The 22,137-nt window shown below is 39.8% G+C and overlaps 4 protein-coding genes across 6 annotated transcripts; 2 read left to right on the top strand and 2 right to left on the bottom strand.

The window, feature by feature from the left end:
• Window position 1: 1 nt before the first annotated feature.
• prkrip1 (PRKR interacting protein 1) lies at window positions 2-1,052 on the bottom strand. Its single transcript, XM_058613544.1, has one exon. The coding sequence runs from the start codon at window positions 914-916 to the stop codon at window positions 323-325; it is 594 nt and encodes a 197-aa protein (XP_058469527.1). The 5' UTR covers window positions 917-1,052; the 3' UTR covers window positions 2-322.
• A 103-nt stretch (window positions 1,053-1,155) lies between these two features.
• Window positions 1,156-3,687, top strand: glrx5 (glutaredoxin 5 homolog (S. cerevisiae)). The gene is made up of 2 exons (XM_058613545.1): window positions 1,156-1,597; window positions 2,226-3,687. The coding sequence occupies exons 1-2, from the start codon at window positions 1,303-1,305 to the stop codon at window positions 2,396-2,398; spliced, it is 468 nt and encodes a 155-aa protein (XP_058469528.1). The 5' UTR covers window positions 1,156-1,302; the 3' UTR covers window positions 2,399-3,687.
• A 555-nt stretch (window positions 3,688-4,242) lies between these two features.
• ints9 (integrator complex subunit 9) lies at window positions 4,243-13,345 on the bottom strand. The gene is made up of 17 exons (XM_058613538.1): window positions 13,184-13,345; window positions 12,734-12,861; window positions 12,586-12,646; window positions 11,602-11,664; window positions 11,334-11,473; window positions 11,073-11,159; window positions 10,800-10,920; window positions 10,574-10,708; window positions 9,596-9,707; window positions 9,238-9,418; window positions 8,619-8,679; window positions 8,143-8,314; window positions 7,532-7,656; window positions 7,084-7,251; window positions 6,686-6,784; window positions 6,444-6,581; window positions 4,243-5,971 (listed from the first exon to the last, which is right to left on the bottom strand). Exons 1-17 carry the CDS (start codon window positions 13,190-13,192, stop codon window positions 5,795-5,797), a joined length of 1,977 nt encoding a protein of 658 aa, XP_058469521.1. The 5' UTR covers window positions 13,193-13,345; the 3' UTR covers window positions 4,243-5,794.
• Window positions 13,346-13,627: 282 nt separating this feature from the next.
• pla2g7 (phospholipase A2, group VII (platelet-activating factor acetylhydrolase, plasma)) lies at window positions 13,628-22,009 on the top strand. Of its 3 annotated transcripts, none has more exons than XM_058613542.1 (11): window positions 13,628-13,815; window positions 14,727-14,854; window positions 15,580-15,730; window positions 16,198-16,291; window positions 16,385-16,453; window positions 18,059-18,227; window positions 18,541-18,654; window positions 18,921-19,012; window positions 19,664-19,834; window positions 19,931-20,079; window positions 21,131-22,009. In XM_058613542.1, exons 1-11 carry the CDS (start codon window positions 13,773-13,775, stop codon window positions 21,229-21,231), a joined length of 1,281 nt encoding a protein of 426 aa, XP_058469525.1. In that variant the 5' UTR covers window positions 13,628-13,772; the 3' UTR covers window positions 21,232-22,009. The 3 variants fall into 3 exon arrangements, with proteins under 3 accessions (XP_058469525.1, XP_058469524.1, XP_058469526.1); XM_058613541.1 differs by having other exon boundaries at window positions 13,649-13,971; XM_058613543.1 differs by lacking the exon at window positions 13,628-13,815 and adding an exon at window positions 13,883-13,971 and having other exon boundaries at window positions 14,708-14,854.
• The last annotated feature ends 128 nt before the right edge of the window (window positions 22,010-22,137 follow it).

Genomic DNA, 22,137 nt, shown 5'->3' with positions numbered 1-22,137 from the left:
ATATTATGTACAGTCTTTTTTTATTAAAAAAAAAATACAACACTGAGTAAAAGACAGAGGATTCCAAAATTAACCAACATTTTTTAGACATGTAGTGAATTAGAGGAATCCCTACACATTTGATCTACTGACACTGTTTTTGTAAATCATGAAGATTCAGAAGAATCTCATGTTTCTGACACTGAACACTGCAGTAGGATTATCCTGTTTATTAAATCGTTCCATTGGTAAAATAGAGTCCATCAATTCGTTTGTGTTTTTGTTTCTCTTATATGCGCATCACTTGTGTAATGCCAGGAACCAATTCCATGTCTGGACAGAGTCATTTCTTCCCCATGATGAAGCTCGGGGCCTCCGCATCATCCTCAGCTTCTGGTTCCTCCTCCTCCTCCTTCTTCTTTTCCTCTTCCTCACTACTGTCTGAGCTCTTCTCGTCTCCATCTCCATTCTTATTTTTACTTTCAAGCTTTGCTTTCTTTGCCTTCATCTTTTTCTGCTTCAACTTCTCCCGCTTCTTCCTGCGCTTGGCCGTTCTGTCGTCGGCAGCCTGCTTGTTTTGTTCCAGCTTCTCCAGGTAGTCGTCGTCCTTATTTAGATGCTCGGACATTTTGTCCAGAAAGTCCTGCCTCTGGTACTCTCTGCGGCGCAGGTGTCGGTACACATGGAACTCTCCGCTGCCCGCGCCGGCACTGGAGCCCATCACGTCCCTGACGAACTCAGGTGGAGCCCGCGGTTTCCAATCCCTCGGTCTGTCCGGGATGGGAGCAAGTTTGTCAGGGTTCCGCATCAACCTCTCCAGCTTAAGACGCTGCTCCTCTGCCGGGCTTTTGGCAATTATCAGAGGCTGAGCCTCTTTCCCCGAAGCTTTCCCCGGAGGTTTCCCCGGTTTGTTGTTTTTCTGCGTGTGCGCCGCCATCTTTCGAGCCGTCCTCGTTCTCTTCCGGCTTCTTCTGGACGACCCGGAAGTTCTTAAGCTCTTGCATAAGATGATGAAGAAATATGTTTTTTTTTTAATCGGAAGTAAATACAAACATTGTTGAAATAATCGTGTTGTGTTAGTATTGCTGTTGTCAATTGGTCACTTTTAGTTGCATTTTACGGGTAGCTTAGGTAAATGACGTGTGACTTCAACAGCCAATGAAAATATACGTTATTTGAGCGCAGATGTCCAATCAGCGTCTAGGTCCCGCCCCTCGAGCGTGAATTTAGGTGACTGGCTCCAACTAGCTTGTAGACGAGCAAGTGACTCAGCTTTGACGATTTCAATTTGTGTTTTTATCGACATAAAACAAACCAAACACTATGAATAACTTAATACGAGCTACTGCCCGGTGTCTGCGGTCAGGGACAGCGGTCTATATGCCCAGACAAGCCGACGGACGCCTGTGGTCGGCCTCGGGACGGCGGTTCCTGTGCTCGGACGTCCAGAAAGACCTTGGTGAGATAGTGAAGAAGGACAAGGTGGTGGTGTTCATGAAGGGGACTCGGGCTCAGCCCATGTGCGGCTTCAGCAACGCCGTGGTGCAGATCCTGCGGATGCACGGGGTGGACGACTACGCTGACTACAATGTGTTGGAAGACCAGGATCTCAGACAAGGTCAGTGAGTGAAGTGTTCACTATAAGTTTGTGTCGCACTAGCAAACTCCTCCATAATTGACAGCGAAGGTGGAGTCAGTCATTCTGCTGGTGATGCTCTGGTAGCATCTGTCTACACTCTGCCTTGTTTACACTATTAAGTTTAATTGGCTAATTTAAACCAAACGCACGTTAACTGATTGTCCAGTCCAGTCATACTTTCTGTTGCTTTTATCAGTGTTTTGCAGCAGGGCCACAGGGTGTGGCGCCACAACACAAACGTCACACCATTTCATGAACACACGTTGAAATAACTATGGCTTTATTTGACTAATATTTCCTCCTTTTTAAACGATGGTAGCAGATAAGATAAGGAATGAGGAAATGACTCTCACTGGGTCTTGGTTACATCAGCTCTTGCCTCAGTATAGTTAAGGTCAGGACAAGACACTAAAAGTGACTTAACTAGGCATATCTTTAAGAATATAATTCATAGTAAACATTGACCCTATGGTAGTTACTATAATGAACATTGTTTCAATTTAATATAACTTGTACAGTACAGTCTCTGGTGAGAATTCAAACTCTAACTGTAAAAACTTGCTTTTTGTTAATGTCACACTGACCATGTACCATTTGCCTTCCACAGGTGTCAAGGACTTCTCCAACTGGCCCACGATCCCTCAGGTGTACTTCAATGGTGAGTTTGTGGGAGGCTGTGACATCCTGCTCCAGATGCACCAGAACGGAGACCTGGTGGATGAGTTAAAGAAGCTGGGGATCCACTCTGCACTGCTGAGCGCTGAGAAAGAATCCAAATAGAGGATGAGTATGAACCTTAAAACAGCTGACAAGACAGAGGACACAGTAATCAAGTTGAATCCCCTTCTCATATGAACCAACTCCAGGCAGCCATGGAAAAAGTGAACTTGGAGTGCAGATGAAAGTGACAAGAGTGAGCATTTCTGGTGGCAGCACTTCATTCAGAGTCTTGAATATCTATGATTAATCATGATCATACCTATAAGCAGTGTGATATGGAGCTCCTGTTACTCTGCTTATACCCAGATTGTGTCATATTCTTTCTATTTCTGTAGCAATCGCTATTCCTCTGCTGCTAAACTCTCTGCTGACTAGCCAGTAACTTTGCTATGTTCAGTGCTGACCGGTAGATGTTAACGGCTTTCACTGAAAACAGCCAAAAATGTTCAGAAATACCAGATTGAAAGTGTGACAATGCTGTTGCTTTGTTATACATGAGCAAACCCCCCCTTTTTGATCTTTGATTATCACACGGTAGAAGGAGGCAAAGGCTGGGTTTTGTCCTGTCATTTCAATCTCGCAAAAATCAAGTTTTATCTAAAAATAAATAAATGTGTTTTCTCAGAAAATACAGCTATGTCAAATCAACACTTAATGAAACATTTCACACCTGGGTTGGATGTTTTACATTAAAATTATGGTATCATCCTCATATGATCATCCTGCCCTTTTGTTGCCTTTACTTTTCACCCATTTCTTTTCCGGCTGTCCGTTCAAGACCAAATATCTCTCAGGTTGCACCAGGACTGAGTGAAGCTCTGTGTGATGCTCTTGGGTCACACCAGAAACCTTCCAAATACACTGCCGGGAAGAACAGTAGTTTACACCACATAAGGAACGTAGCGAACACCACATGTGGACCACACCTCAGTGACACCGTTTTATATACGTGCATTGTCAACATACATGCAATGGAACCAGCTATGTTCCATTTTTTTGTTCTTCCTGCCACTTCACCTAATATCTGCCCTCTGTTTTAATGTCTGCACCCTCTAAAAGGCAACACTGTTTCTGTGCTTAAATAAGACAGAGTTGTTGAATATGTTGATGTCTGCTGTCACACAATCTGCTGAGTGCTTTGTTTTTGAAGAGTTGGGTTTTGCTTCTTTTCTCCCTTTTTCAATCCTACATTAGAGGTTCTTCCTGCTGGACACAGTTGTATTATCAAAACAATGGTCATATAGTACACTGTAAGATATTGTATATTGTAAGCATATTATTAAATGTTTGTGTTTTTTTTTAGCTCTATGGAAACCCTGCACCAATTAAATATTTTGTGACACAAATAAGCGACCTGCTTTTTTTTTTTTTTACTATTTTCAACAGGCATGGACAGAGCAACATATTTGATTGTGTACAGTAGAGCTTATGTAATGGTATGTTGCGTTAAGTTTATTTGCCTCCAAGAGGCGCAGAGTACCTCAGACAAACCGGAGAAAGACATCAGGAATTGTTGATATGTTGCCAAGATTAGGGGGTTAACTGAGGATCAAACTGCTTGCAGCGCAATATAAAACAAGGCCCCACCCAGTCTTTGTCACAGTGGAGATGTCATCTATTCATAGGAAGAAAAACACAGCTGATAATGGAGCAATGGTAGCAACCATGTTCCAGGGCTACAACACCTGAACATGTTTGTAACCTGGTTAGTCGTACACACAGTAGATTTGTGTTTCCGTTTTCTGAGACAGCCACATGATGGAAGTTAACAAAGAAAATAACCTAGATTAACCCAACTCAACTGTTATCCCAATAGTCACCATAACTGTTACTCTCCTCAAATGTCTTGTTCCACTCATAAACTAAAGATATTCAGTTTACTTTCAGTAAAGAAAAAGACTAGAGACCAGAAAATATTCAAATTTATCATGCAGAAATCAGAATTAATTGATTATAGAGGCAGTTGGTGATTCATTTGGTAGTACAGGCTAATAACCAGTTTAAACATATACTGTGCTCTTGCAAGTATTAAAATCAAAACTGCTAACTTTTCCTTCATACCATGCTTAAGGTGTGAGCGTTTTTTCATGATTTGTCAAAAGCAGAATGCAGGAATCACTTTAGGTTGGTCGTCAGTGTTCTTGATAGTACTGGCAAAACAGCACCAGTGCCTGTTCCCTAACATTCCTTATCCAAACAAAGTCAAAATCTGCACTGTTGCCCTGAGTAAGTCACCTGCCAAGTCTGTCAGGTGAGCCATTCTACAGATGTGCGAGTAACAAACAGGCAGAACAGGCATCTCTTGCATTTCTCATCCAAGCAAAGTCAACATTACAAATACTGGTGTCTTCTTTTAACAAAGATCGTTCAAGTACAATTTTACTACCATGGTTGCTGCAGTGCCATGGCATCTGTCTCTACTCATTTCTCCTGCATCTGTCACATTTCTACCAATATAGCTTGCATTTATTGTCTAAACACTGACACCCTTCACAGGTCACCTGCCAAATCTGAAGCCTGTCAAGCAGACCGTTGGACGGTTATGTGATTAACAGACGTTACAGACAGGCGTTCCTTGAATTAACAGACAGATGATGGCTGATTTTTTAGAGCGGTAATTGCAACAGTGATATTTTTCATCACAGTATAATGTTATTTCAATTCCCGGCCATCTAATCTATACTGTATGTGGACACAAGCAGTGCACCATAAAACTTAAAACTGCTGAAAAAAGCATGTTATTCCTCTGCTTACGTCTTTATTTGAAGCCTCTAAATTAAACACAGGCATGTTTGATATTTAAATATGTTCTTCCTGATAGAACATATTTAAATGTCTCTTGCTGTGTGTTTTTGTGGAGGTGCACGGGACTGAGAAAGACATGTACACACAACCGTGTGCATTTTGTAACTCATTAAAAGCTCTGCTATTTTATCTTCATCCGAGGAGCTAGTCACACGCTAAGATTTGGATTTAATTTGCACTGTAGAGACTGTAAAACACAAAGTTGGGATTATGGGAAATGGAGTAAACCCAAAGGGACTAACTGTGTATAGTTACATTACACTACATGTCATTTAGCAGACCCTTCTATCCAAAGTGACTTACAATGGAATTGAGTACAATCACTGAGCCACTCCACCCCTAGTTCTGTTGTATTTCTTCTTCCTCCTTCTTTGGAAAACCTGCACTCATGACTGATCACATCTGCATTTTCATGACTACATTTCAGTTTCCTTCATGATGAGTTTTCAGTGACTGAAATAACATTTTCAATTTTTGTAGTATATTTTAATACAAAATACTATCTTACAAAACTTTACAGTGAAACTATAATAAACCTTGGGTTTAGTTGTGTTGACACCTGCTCTCACCGTCTCTCGTGTTGTTTCTTTTGCCGTCCGTACAAAGCGAGGATACTTAAAAAACCAACAGAGGGAAGGAATGAAACAGGTTTCAGAGTTTCTGCAGGAAGCGGAGCACCAGGTCTCTCAGTGTGGTTCGCAGTGGCTCGTTATTGTCACACACGATGTGCGTCCCGTCCTCCTCCAGCTGGATCAGCGTGTCATCGGCCTGTAGGTGCAGGATGTGTCCGTCTACCGTCTCCTCCACTTTCACCTCTGTGATACCGTGCTGCAAATGAAGATGTACAGAAAGCACACCATTAAGTTTAACTTTGGGACGCATTTCGTTGTTTTACTTTGGCAAGATGGATGCCTGCAGGTGCCTGCACATGAAGTGAGATGTACTTTGAAAATTAGCAGTTGTGTGAAGCACGATCCATTAGAAGACAGATGGTCTATTTCACTCAAAACTAAAAAAAACAGATGTAAAAGTAGTGGGCAGTAATAAAATCAGTGATAGCAGGAGCATGCTTAATCAAATAAAAAACATTCTCTCTGTGATAAAATCCCCGGTCTCTGCTGTAAAATAAAAACTAATCCCAGCAATGTCATGTTGAATGAGATAATAGTCATGACTCTGAAGGGAGCACTAAAGCTGCAGGAAATGTCAGTCAATGACAAGAGGGCAAACAACACAAATTAACTGCTGGCTCTAATAAAAACAATGTTGCGGTTCCCACTCGTGTCTGAACTTTTCACACCTTTTGTAACGTGGCCAGGAAAGCTTCCAAGGGCACCGCTCCACTCAGCAGGGGTTTGGGCGCCTGCACCACGGGGGGCTCCTCCATAACTCGCTTTCTTTTCTTGCTGGGGGGCACTGGAGGGGGTTTGGGCACTGACTGGTGATGCAAAAATGAAAGAAAACAGTGAAATGTGTTCACAGAGGCTTCACAGCTACACTCAAGTATGTATTTCGTGGCATAATTTCACAAGACAGACACACCTGCAGTGTGTGCTTGTTGTCCTTGGAGTGCAGCACTGCAGACACCGTTGCCACGGAGATGCCAGGTTTAATCTCAGAGGGCACCAGGGAGTTGGCCAACTTGGAACAGAAGAACCAGACTTATAGACATGAAAATTGGCCACCTGCTTGGTGACAGGAGTTTGAAAATTTCCATAATGCATTTCAATCTTTAATTCTGACAGCTTCTTATCCACCATATGTCACTGTTTCCCCATTTCCTGAGGGAACCGATAGAACTCACTCGCCATCTGTTTCTGAAGGTGCAGCTATTTATCTTTTATTCAACATTATCGACTGACTTTATTGAGTTCTTCAAATGAGTTAAGTTGAAGAGGAATATATTCATGCGAGTTTTCCGCTGTGATGCGGAACCTCACCTCAGGAAGTATGTAGACGCGTTCGTAGCGGCGTCTGAAGGGTAGGTTGAGTACAGAGCAGCGCCTGTAGGGCACAGGCGGAGGCTGCAGCTCCAGCATCAGATCAGAGCGGTGGGACTGGCTGGGTGGAGGTTGGGTGTACTGCTCTGGACACACCACATGGAGGGGCTGCAGGAGAGGCAACAAAGGACAGTGATTTGCTTCAATAAAAATGGCTTGTATGGTGAACATCTCACAGGTGGTCCACTTCACTTTCATGCTCAAATTTACTGGGCCAAAAGGCCTTTATTCAACAGACGCTTCCAACAAAGAGAAGGCTGAGGTGAGGTATATTCAGCTGCGACAAGCACATTTTTTAATTACTGTATCTTTAATCCTCTCTGGGGCTATATTTGAGAATAGAGAGAATAGAATCATTTTAAGGAACCCTGTGATATGCACAGCATACCTGGACTTCCTTAAGCAGTTTTGCCACTTGGTGGAAATTGAGCCGTGTGTCGATGGGACAGTAGACACACTTCATAGCCAGTGGCTGGTAGGGAGCCAGGGCATCGAGGTAAGAGAAGTCAGGCTCTGGTGACGACACAGAAAAACCAATACATGGGTTTCACAATCACAGGATTAAAGCTGAAATCATTCAGTTACTCATCAAGTAAATTATTCACCAACTAGTGCTATGAGAAATGTTGTTAATGGTTTCCCAAACCGAAATGAATCAGTTTTAATTTACTTAAAAAATGAAATTATTATCACATGAGAGCTTGTTTTAATTATTAAAAGATACTGAAACTGATCATTGTTTGACACTGATTTATGAATCGATTAGTAATCAATAATTGATTAATCATTGCCGCCCTAACCAAATATTCTGATAATTGTTTTAGATTTTTCACCATTCTTTGGTATTGTTCTAGACCAACTAATGCATTAATTGAAAAAATGAGGAACAGTATAATGGATAATGAAAATAATTGTGATATTTGCAGTTCTACAGGAGGACATCTTGTCATTCACATGCAGGTTTTGACTCGGCTGTGTTTGTAAGATAAGTGCAGTTACCAGTAAAGATGATGGTGTTGATGCTGGACTTTCCCCACAGCTCCATGAAGTGAACCACGTCCCCGAAGCGCAGGGACGGATGACCGGTGAAAACCACGCACGGCTGACGGAACTCGCTGCTGAAGTCTCCGTGAATGCTGGGGTAGTGCTTCAGTTTGTTGGTTTGGATCAGCTGAAACATTTAGAAACGCCACTTATCAGCACAAGACCTTTCACTCTGGCAGTAGCAAAACAAAAAAGGATCTTGAGCATATAAAAGGTACATTTATGCAGAGAAGAAAATCTAATGTACAAATAGATGTTAAATGATTCTGCAAAAGTGTCAGAGCTGCACAGGCTGCGATCGGTTTAACTGCAGACCAGTCGTGGGCTTCTTCACTGTGACTTGTGATTTTATCAGGATTTCCAGAAATCTGTTATCTCTGAAACGCAGCAGTGTTCACTTCACTGACCAGAGACGCAGCAGCGTGACTCACCTCAGCATGAGGGAACGGAGGCTCTGGAAGATACACCTTTGATTGCTTGTTGTGACAAAGCCTGGAAAGGAAAAAAAGAATATAACCAAGCCCTAATCAGGAAATCCCAGAAAGATCCTGTGGAGAAATCAACAGCAATCAAATACAGAGTGCTGTAATTCTAATAACTCTAATCAGCATGGTGACAACAGGAAGGTTTTTGACTGTATTTAAATATAATATGAACAAGTGAATATCAAGCTGCTATCAACATGCTGCAGAGAAATCTATTAGTAGGACGTCAGACTCGGGGAATTAACACTACAGCAAACACTTGACTTCATGAGAAAACTGGCTTTTCAGTCATTGTTTTAAGTGAAAAATAAATCACTGGCGAAACTCAAGCACTCTCCAGTGTTTTAGCAGCAACTCAATCACCTCATTACCTGCACTTATGACTGCTTTGCAGAACAGTGCCACACAATTAACACATTAATGTGACACCATGGTGCTCATTAGGTTCAACAAAGGACTCACTGAATGTTATAATCACACAGTAAGATGTAGGAACTGTTGAGATATTATTATAATATTTTGCAGATTTTATTTAATAAGAGAATTTTGATGAATAGCTGCTCACCACTCAGCGAAGATCTGAGAGAACTCCAGCGAGCTATTGGCAACAGGGGAGATAAAGTAGAAGGGTGTGGTGCCCAGGTTTGCACTGTCAATGAACTGGTACAGACACTCCAGCAGGTCATATATCACTCCTGACGAGTAACACGGAACCAGCACGTTGCCTCCAGCACGGATAGTCATGGCTACAGATTCAAGAAAAACAACAAAATAATATAAAGCTTTGATTGCATACAATGATATGCATCAGTCAATTGAGTCACAGTGTTTAACCAGAAAATATTACATAATTACATTGAACTCACATGAAACAGCCATTTAATCTGGTAATGTCTGTCTTACACAAATACACCTGAACCTACCCAGGTTATTACAGAACTCTCCCAGCATGCCGTCTGGGTTGGCAGTTGGCATCTGTGTGAGGCCTGTCAGAATCAAAACATCACTGTTCTTCAAGGAGCTTTGGTCCATCGGCTGGGAAATGAGACAAAGAGATACTTGAAATTTCATCAAAAGCCACTGAAGAGGAGCTTTGTCATCAACCTGTTTTTTTTCTGTGGTAAATATGCTTTTACACTTCACCCTAAAATATTCCCAGAATTAAATAAAACAAAAACAAAAGAAAACCCAAAGACTGTTACTCACTGCTTAACAAATACTGTACATTAGTTGGTGTTTTCTGTACAACAATTACAGATTCTGACTCTGGTACAACTAAGAAGCTGTGTACTGTCCCAAACTGAACTCATCAGTAAATACACAAAAACTGACTGCTGGAGTAAATGAGTAAATGAGAGGGTGATTCCAGATACAGCCATGTGCTAAATCAATGAAACTAGGACTGACTTACACTGACCCTGTGTCTGATTTTGTGTAGCATTAGAACTGTTGAATCAGTCAATCCCAGTGACTGGTTCAGGGTCAGGGCTGCAACGATTATTCAATTAATCGAATATTAATCGACTACTAAATTAATTGTCCACTATTTCGATAAATGAATTGGTTTGAGTGTTTTCTCAATAATTAAGACAAGCTTTCTGATTTTTCACCTTCTTAAATGTGAATATTTTCTGGTTTCTTTGCTCCATGGAACAAAGAAATAATTTTGGTTTGTGGACAAGACGTTTGAGAACATCATAATTTCAACAATTCAACAACTTTTGACATTTTACCAACCGAACAAGTCCTCCATTAATTGAGAAAGTGATCGACAGATTAATCGATAAGTCATAGTCAGGAAATGTATCATGTTTTATATTGTGAATTGGGTTGTGACCGTTTGTCATCTATTAAAACTGGGTCTCCATATCAAACTTTTGGGAAACAGTGTGTTAAACTACCTGTGGATGTGTGGTGAGGAGGGATGAACCCGATACATAGGACACTTTCTCATGATGAGACTGAATGATCCAGTTTGAGCTGCCCAAAGAGTAGCCAGAACTCAAGGGGGAGATCTGTACAGCTCCAAATAACTCCTGCAGAGAAAATTGATGATTAGCAGATACTGACTCTTTTATTCAGAATAATGTTGGATGTTCAAATGGGCAGGACAATTCAAACTCTTACCACTTTCTGTGAATAACCCACGAGTTGCACTTTGCTAAGGGCAGAGTTCACCTCCTGCATACTGTAGGATCGCTTCCATGTCCACACTTCCACTGCATCTTTCAGTGGGCATGGGAGCAACCTAATACAAATATAATGTATTATACACTATTATGTTAAATGCATTTGTCAAAAAGTAACATTAAGTAACATCACATTTTTTAATTATTTTATATTAAAACCAATTGTAAAGCATTTGTAAATGACAAATAAATTCAAACAGTACATATATACCTTTGTATTTCCTTGTTCTTCCAGCAGGTGGCAGACTGGGCTTTGGGAACTCTTTCCATGAAGTTAACTAGCTCTTCCATCAGAAGTCTGAATGGAGAAAAACAGAAAGCGTACTATGTGACCATTTTTAAAAAAAAAAAAACAAGGCACTGTCCCTTATGGTACAAGATATGAAATAAACAAAGTTCCAACACTTTATTAATTATTCAACAAACTGTCAACTAAATAAAGAAGTGAAATCCTCTGGATCAGTGTCCTTACCTGCCTATCTGAAGTGTGGGTTCTGTGGCATACACTGTGCCTGTGAAGCCTGTGTGTTCAGTGATGTAGGGCAGGGCCATCATGCAGTGGTAGTTGGAAATGAGGATGACATCAATAGTAGACAGATCCAACAGTTCTCTCTGTGGTTGATCAATTTTAATTAGTTAATTAGGTTTCACAATTCCAAGAATGGCATTTGTTGTCTATCACATTCTAACATCCTTCAAAAGCATCTTATCATCAGTTATGTATTGGCTGGGTTTCTCACCTCAGGGAGACAGAACTCGGGCTGCGAGTCCACAAACACTCTCCCCGCACACTCCTTCAGCTCCTGGACAGATGTAAAGAAACTGTTACATGTTGAAGGGTAATCATCTTATAGACAAATCATAATATAATAAAGCAACACTATATAACTTTTTTTTAAGAGGAAAATAATTGCTTCAAAATAATGTCTATGGTCCCTGATAGAGAATGGAGCTGCTTTCATTTCCACTCTGCACCTGAACCTTTGATAAGTGAGTCGGTAGGAACATTGTAGAAAAGTGTGTAACTTAATAATTATAGATAGCTAGTGACTGAAATGACCAGAATCAGACTCATTAACCCTCGTATGACCATCATGAGGTTGCAGTTTTGTCAAAAAGCTTTCTATGAGTGAGTGCTTCTGCCCCTTTCTCCGAGATAACCTTCACTTTCAATATCTGGCACTTATTCAAGCAATTATATTACTGAGAAGCTGACGTCACAAACGTGTGACGTGCTGGTGAATCTTGTCTGATTCCATGGAAGTCCTGAGGGCTACCATAATGAAGTATATGGGAGCAAAGCTCTATTTCTCTGCTTTCTGGTATCCATCCATTTGTCTTCTACTGCTTTATCCTCCACATGAGGGTCGTGCAGGGTGCTGTGCCAATCTCAGCTGACATAAGGCGTACACCCTGGACAGATCGCCAGTCCATAATTTTTGAATTTTCTAAACACAAACGGTCTAGGAGTTACGGTAATGAGAAGTATGCATGCCAAATCTTGTCAGTGGTGACAGGATGGTAACAAAAGGGTTAAGTTCAGTAAGTAATGCTGAACTGAGGTCAGTTAAAAATAAATATTTCACAGGGGAGTGTTTGCTCCAGTGACAGCACATCCAGCAACAGTTACAGTGACAGAAAAACAGATAACTTCAGGTGATCACACACATGGATATAGTTTCAATACTAATATAATCAAATGCACCAAAAACAGCTCCTCATACCTTCTCCAGGTTTACAGTTCCATCCTTGGAGATCCAGCCAGGCAGCTTGGAGAGTCGTGGGCTTAAAAAACAAAAATATTTCATATTGGTTCAGAAAAATGTTAACACCATTAACATACAGAAGGTGCCACTGATGCCAGTGACTCACCTGTGCACAAGAGGAAGGGGCAAGAAGTTTAGGACTGAGGTGGTGTCCAGTCCACAGTCCAGCATGACGGTGGTGGATTTGAACTTGAGAACATTGCAAGGCAATGTAGGATGACCAGACAGACTGTACTGATAGAGGAAAACACACGAGTGTGCAAACAGTTAAATGCAGATACAGATAACAAAAGCAGCATTAACATGTCTTAAGGCGTACAGGGGAGAGACGCTGTCTCGTTCAAAGAAAATTAAAATGATTAAATTGAACCTTTTACACAGCTTTGCTGTTGGCTGCCTTGTTAGCCTCACTGAATGAGACACGTAGCTATCAGCAGCCCAAGCTAGCAGGCAGCTAGATGCCATAAAAGACGTGCCAACAGGCTTTGATAAAACGAGGGTTTGCTTGGCTATATTAACTTTAATTATACTCTTTACTATTGACACAATCACTCACCAATTTCATTTTTGCACACAAATATTAGCTGATAGATAGTCGGCTATGCATACACCGCATCCTTCCTTCCACACGCTCGCTTTGTTTTTCCGGTGTTTGACACTCTCTACTGCCTCCTAGAGACGAGGAGTGTAATGTCACTGTTACCAAACATACACAGACAGAATAATGGGGTAAAAGAGCACATATTTATCCTGTGAATATCTGCCCTGGAAAACAGCAGGTTTCTATAAATGAATGAATGAATGAATGATCAAATAACTAAATGTCGGTTAAAATGTCGATCATTTTTGTCAACAAATGCACGTGCGGGGCTGTCAGTTGTTCCAGAAACTGAAATTCCTGCAGCGTTCCTCATAATATCCCTCAATGTCTTGGCATAAACGTGTGAGGAACATGTGTTGCAAGAACACGAGTAAAGTTAAACATGGAGGAGGTTTTCTAAAGAGCGGTACCCTCAGTTAGCCTCCTCCTATGCTAATAGCTAACAACAGTGACAGTTAAACAGTCAAACCACTCCCAAGTGATTCATACCGGCTCACGTATCGAGATTAAGTCAAGCCGCTTCCGTGATAATGTTGCGAAACTAATGTATTACCACTGGGCGCAAACGTGCTTTTGCCTTTTCTCCGGTAGGACTTTGATTATTGTTTAAAAACTTTTATTAGCGTCTGTGTGGCTAGTGAGCTAACTAGAGGACAGTTGGTTAGCTCGCCAGAAGTCGATGTTCTCTCATGGAGGATTTGTCCAGTTATTAATCAAAGGGATTTACAAGTGGACAAGGACAGGTATGGACTGAAACCACACTTTTATTATATTCACAGCGCAAATACGAGTATTTCTACTCCAGCTATGGTTAGCAACATAGCTGTCAGGGTCTCTATGGCTGTTAAATGATGTTCTAAACCTGGTCAAACACCCAAGTGTAGTCAGAGGCTATGACACACAATTACACCTAAGTCATTTAATTTCGTGTTCGTTAATTTAACTCAATTACACAATACGAAGGTGACGTGAACAACAGAGAAACTTGTCACAGCTGAAGATGACAGAATAGATAACATGTCACTGATGTAACACACATTAAATGTAAGGTATTCATAATTGTTGTTGGTTCAGTGATATGCTTTAAATTGGGAGTTGTATCTATAATCTGCTGGTAGTTAGTTAGGATAAGTGTGATTGTGTCATCATTAGTCATTACAGTTGCTTGTTTTCTTGATTAATTGTTTAGTTGTTTTTGTATGCTCCATAGACCAAAGATAACCAAAGATATAGCATAACATATTCATATTGAAGAGGCTTAAATCAAAACGTTTGTTTTTATAATAAATCTGTGTTTAATTGCTCTCAAGCTTATTCCTCGATTTTCTGTTTATAAAGTGGTTGAATCCAGAATTCATTGATTCATACTCTTTTGGGACTAAAAATGAATCTGAAGTTTTCTGACATTTATGGACTATTGTCCTTCTTACATCATCATCGTTACTGCCGTCCTTTCAAGTACTTATTAACTACTAGTAGTTTGCTGTTTGTCTGACAGAGCAGAGAGGGTGTGCTCTGAGTTTCTTCACAATGGGGAACACTTGCAGTAATCACCTCGGGATCCCTCCTGCCAAGGGCCCCAACCATGTGGGATGCACTGATTTCATGATGGACCACACCACCAAGGTAGATGTTGAAGCACGCATGCACTCTATTATCTTTTATCTACTCATATATAATATGAAAACATTAGTCATATTATGAGAATTATGAGAAGGGGATAAATCAGCAAATGTGATCACATTTCATGAAGGTTATAACCTGTGGAAGCTGGACACACTTCTGGTTGTTGGTTGTGTCGTGTTTACATCTGCGTCCAGTTATCTTAAAGAGTAGCATAGAAAATGTACTTAGTAAAATGTTCTCACGCTGTTGCCTTTAATGTGTGTGTGATCTGCCAAGTCTGATAAATGCTCCATTCATTTTAAATCATAACAAATATATAATACTTTGGCTAACAATATGACTAAAAAATAGTAGATGATTTTTAAAGCAAACTGCAGAACAATAGTTTGAAATGCTGACTCATTGACTAATGATTACCTGTGAATTTTAAATGGACCTGAACTCATGATGTCAATAATTACAGCTAATGTTGCTGCTGTAGAACTGTTCAGTCTACAACAATTATTCACATACAAATTCAGTCTTATTATTTTACTAATATATATAATAATAATAATAATATAACTTTAATTTCTGCCAAATATATAAATAATTTTACATTTAACTGGTCAACAAAGTTTTAAAGTTCAGAATGACAGAGAAAGAGTGTATAATATTCACACTTTTCACATCACAATAAATAGTCGCCTAATTGTGTGATCTTCCGTTTTGTGTTTCGCCCACAGGGCAGCTTCTTCCGCCTCTACTATCCTTGTCAAGAGACCAAGGAAGCAGACAAACCCGACTGGATCCCATGCAGGGAGTATTTTAACGGCCTGGCAGACTTCATGAAAATCAACAGAACTCTCAGTGAAGGCATTTTCAACTACCTCTTTGGTAATTTATATTTTATACAAGTGTGGCCTGTTCAGACATGCTTTTGTACATTTGTGAGAAATTGAATTCACTGAACAGTAATAACAGAGCAAAACAAAGTGAAAGCAAGGCTTCTCTGGGACCAGTATAAAAATGGTTGGTGTTTCTGTCACCATCAGTTATAACAACAAATACAGTGATCAGGTTAAGGCAAGAACGGCAGTTTCAGGTTTAACCTGTTTTAATCCTGCAGATAATCTCCAAGCAGACTGGATTCCCTTAATTTCTTTAACAATAGAACATTTTTGTGTTTTTTGTTCGTCATGAGGGTTAATTAGTACTGCTGGTACTGCCATAATTCTGGAATTACAAAACTACACGACCCTGTCCGCCATGTTCCCACTCCTCTCCTCAGTCCCATCCATCTAAATGCTGTTTTTGCTTGATACTATTGTGATTTATGAAGCTCATGTTTTACCTATTTCCAGGATCCTTTAAGATCCCAGCTTACTTGGATGCTCCCTTCAAATCAAATGAAAAATGTCCTGTAGTTATCTTCTCCCATGGCCTGGGAGCCTTCAGGTACACGTTATATTCATGATACAGCTACAGTATTTGCTCAGGGAAGCTCACCTGTCTCCTTCTATGACTGACGTGTCCTTGGTCTTTCATCAGGACTCTGTATTCAGCTATATGTGCAGAACTGGCCTCTCAGGGTTTCATCGTGGCGTCTGTTGAACACAGGTAAAAAATTAAATGCACTTTCAGCTAATAGTTTTCAAATCGAAATCAAAATATGCAATTATGAAATCACAAAGGCAACAATTTAGGATATACAATGTCAGGTTTTATTCTTAATTTCTGCCACTAGGGGGTCTTTAATAAAAACAATAACAAAACTCCAAGTATGATGACGTTGGGAAGCAGCGTGGGATCATGGGAACTGTTGTCTTGTCTCCTTTGGTTCATCTGTGCATTGGTGTCGCACAGGGAGGGCTTCTTTGGCAGAACATGGTGCAAACAGCAAGGATTGTTATTAATAATAATAATAATAATAATAATAATAATAATAATAGCAATCCACAAAATACACACAATAAAATAGACGATACGGAAGACAGCAAACTGTTTAACTAGTAGTACAGAATATTTCCTTCCTCACATAAATGTTTCCATAGGGTGGTTACCCCTTTTTTGGGTTATAGCATAGACGTTAAAGCTGATGATGTCATTAAAAGACAGCCTAAATCAAACAGTCCTTTATCTTAAATAGAAATACAGATTAAAAAAAAAAAAGTGTTTTGATATGTTGCAGTAATAAAAACATATATCTTTAAATCTATAACTAAAGCTTGACTTTTAGTTATAGATTTAACTATTCATTTAACTGTGAATGCTTTTTCAAACTTAGAAAAGCATTCACAGCCAGTCAGCCCCCGTCAGTGCTTCAATCAAAGGAAGAGGATGATTTATGTACAATCTTCATAAACTATATTCATTCCTATTTTATTTGTATATATATATATGTATATATATGTATATATACACTGAAAAAAAGGAAACTGCTTGAATGTTGGCAAAGCAGGCAGTCAGTCAGTCTCCTCTGTCTGTTTATGTGTGGAGTGGAAAGGGTGTTCAGACAATGGTACGAACCAGGTCATCACATTTCTTTTCTGTATAGAGACAAGGGCATCATATGGAGACAAGCATAATGGCTGCAGTTAGTTTGTCACTCGCGTTGATTGAGGTGGTATTTCAGTGAGTTAAAGCCACAGAAAAAGCCACGTGGGTAGTGGGGGTGGTGGTGACCTGGTTTTTTAACTGTGACGTGACGGTCAGAGGTTGTTCACTCTGTGGTTCTTCAAAAGCAGCACTTGTTACCCATTTTAACAAAAGCTGAACAAAGTTGACGACTAAACTGCTCAGTGTCTGTGGTCATTAGTTTGTGTCAGACGTTAAAAAAGGAACAAGAATAACCACTTCTTCTTTGGATTGCTGACATAAAATTGTTTACTTTAACCTAGGTGTTGTGTAGGCCTATTGTTTAAAAAAGAAAGAAATATTTTCTCTTATAGAGTTATTTTCTTATCTACAGCTGCATTTAACGACTGTCTTTATCATCTGCTGATTATTTTCTGCGCTTATCATTTTGTCTACATTATGATCAAAAACTTCAGGTTTCAAAAGACTGAGTTTGAACTACAATTTTCTTCTTCTTCTTTCATTTAACCCTTTTGATTCATTATCCTTCTATTTAACTTCCAATCTATTCTAGTCAGTTTTGTCCTCCAAATGTTCTTTAAAAGCCACTTTAACCTTTGTTCCATCTAAAAATATGTCACTCTGCAGAGACCAGTCAGCGTCGGCCACTTTTTATTTTCAAGAGAAGTCCGAGTCGGAGAGGACGAATGAAAATGTGCCTTGTACGTCAGCCTCAGCCCAAGACTTGGTGCAGGAGTGGATGTACTATAGAGTTCTGCAGCAGGGAGAGATGGAGTTCCCTCTGAGAAATAAACAGGTGAGCGGTCTGCTGTGGAAGAGAAAACTGCCACGATATCAGAGTCACTGTGTCAAAGTTGAAGGTGGTAAAATGATTCCTTAGTCATGTTGTGAGGTTTAAGGAATAACATCAGGTGGATTACACAACATCTGACCTTTACACGCAGTAAAGATTCACAGTGTGACTCTTGTTCAATTTAAACCACATCCTTCTTTAAATATGTTTGAGGTTTTTTTTTTAAACATGACCTTTAACAGTGTGTGTGTCAGTCTTCAGTTTGCTCTTGTTTCCTTTTCCTCTGAACTTGGGTGACTTGTTCTCGTCCCTCCAGGTGAAACAGAGAGCAAACGAATGCATTCTGGCTCTGGACAAACTCATTGAAATCAATTCAGGGATCCAAGTACAAAACGCCCTGCAAACACGGTTTGACTGGACGTCGCTAGAGGTAAACGTTTCATGAACTTTATCTGGGAGAGCTACATTTATTCAATGTAGTGGGTTTTGCCTCCGCTGCACGGGGTGGCGATACGCCCCCTTTCAGCTTGTTTCAGCTCTCCGGCTTTTGTGTTTCACATTCCTCTAAAAAAAACACCTAGAATTAAGAGGTGACACTTTCACAAAGCGTGGAAAGACGTTCTCCTTTAACTCAGGCCGAGATGCAAGATTAACACCGTACTAATCACTCACTATTATCCTCTCCTCCACTGACAGAACTCCATGGATCTGTGCAGGATAGCAGCGATGGGACATTCCTTTGGGGGCGCGACAATGATTGAAGCTCTTTGTAAAGAGGTTAAATTCAAGTAGGTTGAATTTCACCTCATCCCCGACAAGCAGGGATATGCTATAAACAATATGAACATAAATGTACAGTTACAAACTCTGTATTAGCCAGAAAACATTTAAGATGAATGTTCACAAAAAGAAAACTACATGTCATGTTTAAGAACATTAACTTGTTTTCATTTAATTTGAATTTCTTTTTTTTTTAAGTAGGCATACAAAAACTGTTTTTAATCAGTAATATGGCTGCAACTAACGATTACTTTCATAGTTAATTTGTTGATTGTTTCTCAGTTAATTGATGAGGTGGTTGGTTCATAAAATGCAGAAAATGGTGTAAAATGTTGAGCTGCTATTTCCAAACCCTTAAAATGATGACGTTGTTACGTGTCAACAAGTCTACAAACCAAAAATATTCAGTTTACCATCATAGAGGAGCAAGGAAACATCCATCCATCCATCCTTCTTCTACCACTTTATCCTCCACATGAGGGTGAGCTAGGGAACAAGAAAATAACATTTAAGAAATTGAATTCAACACAAATAGTTTCATTTAGAAATTAATGAATAATAGATTACCTTTTGCAGCCTTAGTCAGTACAAAATAACTAATCCTAGATATGGATAGTGAAATAATGTTAGGATTAAACTGTGTCTCTCTGTTGATTCAGGTGTGGTGTAGCGCTGGACGCTTGGATGTTTCCATTAGACGAAGAGATCTTTCCTCGCGTGAAGCAGCCCATCTTCTTCATCAACTCTGAGAAGTTCCAGTGGGCGGGGAACATCAGCCGCATGAAGAAGCTCGACTCGGCCGTCATCCAGAGGAAAATGATCACCATCAGGTACGATGGTCAGAACTGATGTCAGACAGCGCAGTGATTCTTGTTCTTCTCTCTGAATGAATGTTCATGTTTTCCTTTAAATGCACGTTTTCCTAGAGGAACAGTCCACCAGAGTTTCCCAGACTTCACCTTCCTGACGGGGAACTGGATTGGTAAACTGATGAAGCTCAAGGGTGAGATCGACCCGGAGATCGCCATCAACCTCTCCAACAGAGCAACACTAGCCTTTCTGCAGCGCCATCTTGGTAAGAACAACAAGTTCATGATCCTTGCAGAATATTTCAGCATGTGGGGTCGGTCAGGTCAACAAAACCGACGGGACCCGCTGAGAACTCTAATAGTTGATAATAATAGTCTAATAGTTTAAACTTTAAAAAACACACTATATGCAGTGACGAGTGTGTAGAAGAAGTGTCCCCTCTCCCAGCTGCATTTCAGCGGCAGGTAGTAATACTCAGGTCCTCTGATGAGTCTGAAATGATCATCAAATGTAATGTTGCATACTACATTGCACTTTAAACACTTTATTTTTCTTTTCATATATATAATTGTGCTTCAAATAAAGACAAACATTTCTCTACACCTTATTCTTGTTTAAAAATCATTCTCATTATATGAAAGTTATGGAGAGAGGTGACCTTATGGCGTTAAAGGCAAAGCAATGAAAAATGTGGGTGCAAATTTTTTGCTGGTGCACCTAAAAAAATAAAAAAGTCAGGCGCACTGTGCAACCAATGCAAAAAGTTAGTCTGGAGCCCTGTAATAACACAATATGTAGATTAATGAATGTAAAATTAATAAACAAAGTACTTAGTTGTGTATCCTGTGTAGCTGTGAGTGCTATGTAATTGCCATTTCTTTTTGTCAACATGAGTTTCTTCACATTATTATAATACTGAGGTTTGGAAGACATGCAATTCAGCTGCAATTCTAAAAAGCAATAAAACACTGGTAATGGAAAAAATGTGAAAATCATTGTCCCTGCTTCTACTGTGACTGGGAACAGCAATGTTTACAGCCGACACAGACAGCTGTCATATTAGATTATTCTTAACAAGCACACATGGGCGCTGATCTGAAATATGACTCCTATTTAAGAACATTGAATTAGTGGAAGGCGACTTGTTAGCCACCCATAAAAATAATATCACACTTCACGTGCAGTATATTCAGTTTCTGCCCATAAACCCTCCTCATTATTCCACATTGGACCTTTAAAAGGAGACATTTAGATTTTTAATCCCTGTACATTGCTGGAATTCTGAATAATCCTCACAACCATTGTGAACTTTGCAGGTTTAGACAAGAGCTTTAATCAGTGGGACCCTCTGATCAACGGCGAGGACGACAACCTCATTCCAGGAACAAATGTTACCATGCTTCACTCTTCCATCTGAACTGCCACTGAGCCTCATGCACTGCAGGAAAACGTGGGACTACCAGGCCCGAGGACTGAACCACCTCACTGTGTGTACGTGTGGAGCGTTCCCAAAATGTCAAGGCTTCCTGCCATTTCACACATGCTATTTTTGGTAATGGACAGAAAAGGTAACGTTTGGGTGTAGTAATGAAGAGGAACACCAGCCTCTACCTCATCAGCAGCTAAAATACTCTATAGTGTTTGTTTCACATGGCCTGAATGTATAATACAATCAGCTCTTCTTTTCACTGTTGGTGAAATATTCACTTTTAAAAACGGAAAACACAGAGACTTGAACACTCTTGCTTCACATGCACACATTTAGCACATGGACCAAGAGGGTGCAAGACTTATTTTTTTCATTTTTAGTTTTGTTTCTCAGTCAGTGTGCATTATTTTTTCCCACTACATGAAATCTTCACTATTAACATCTACTTCCAAGAGAAATGGTTTGAAAGTTTAAATTTTTTTCTATGATTGCTGTGATTATGTGATAAGGCCTGAATGACAACATGATAGGGATGTATTTGGGAAAAAAAAAAAATTATAATTTTAGACAAGATACTGCTAATCCATATAAATCATCCAGATACAAATGATTTAATGAAACATAAGCACAGAAACACTACAAAGCTACATCAAGTGTGTTATTACTTACAGTACTGTATGCAACCACCTTTTACAGTTATACTCTCGACTGGACGATATATTTTTTGTATATACGAGAAAACCAATAAATTTGGTTTGTATACAAATGTTTCTTGTATTTCCTTATTTCTTTGGACCAACTCCCAGGTAAATCATGGTCAATAAGGCATTAGTTTCACTAAATATAAATATACTTTGAGTTGTGAAAAATGATAACACATTTAGAAAATTGCAG

This window comes from Solea solea, chromosome 17 (assembly GCF_958295425.1).
Source record: "Solea solea chromosome 17, fSolSol10.1, whole genome shotgun sequence".
In the NCBI taxonomy this organism is placed as follows: domain Eukaryota; kingdom Metazoa; phylum Chordata; class Actinopteri; order Pleuronectiformes; family Soleidae; genus Solea; species Solea solea.
This window is presented reverse-complemented; position numbering and strand designations above follow the sequence as displayed.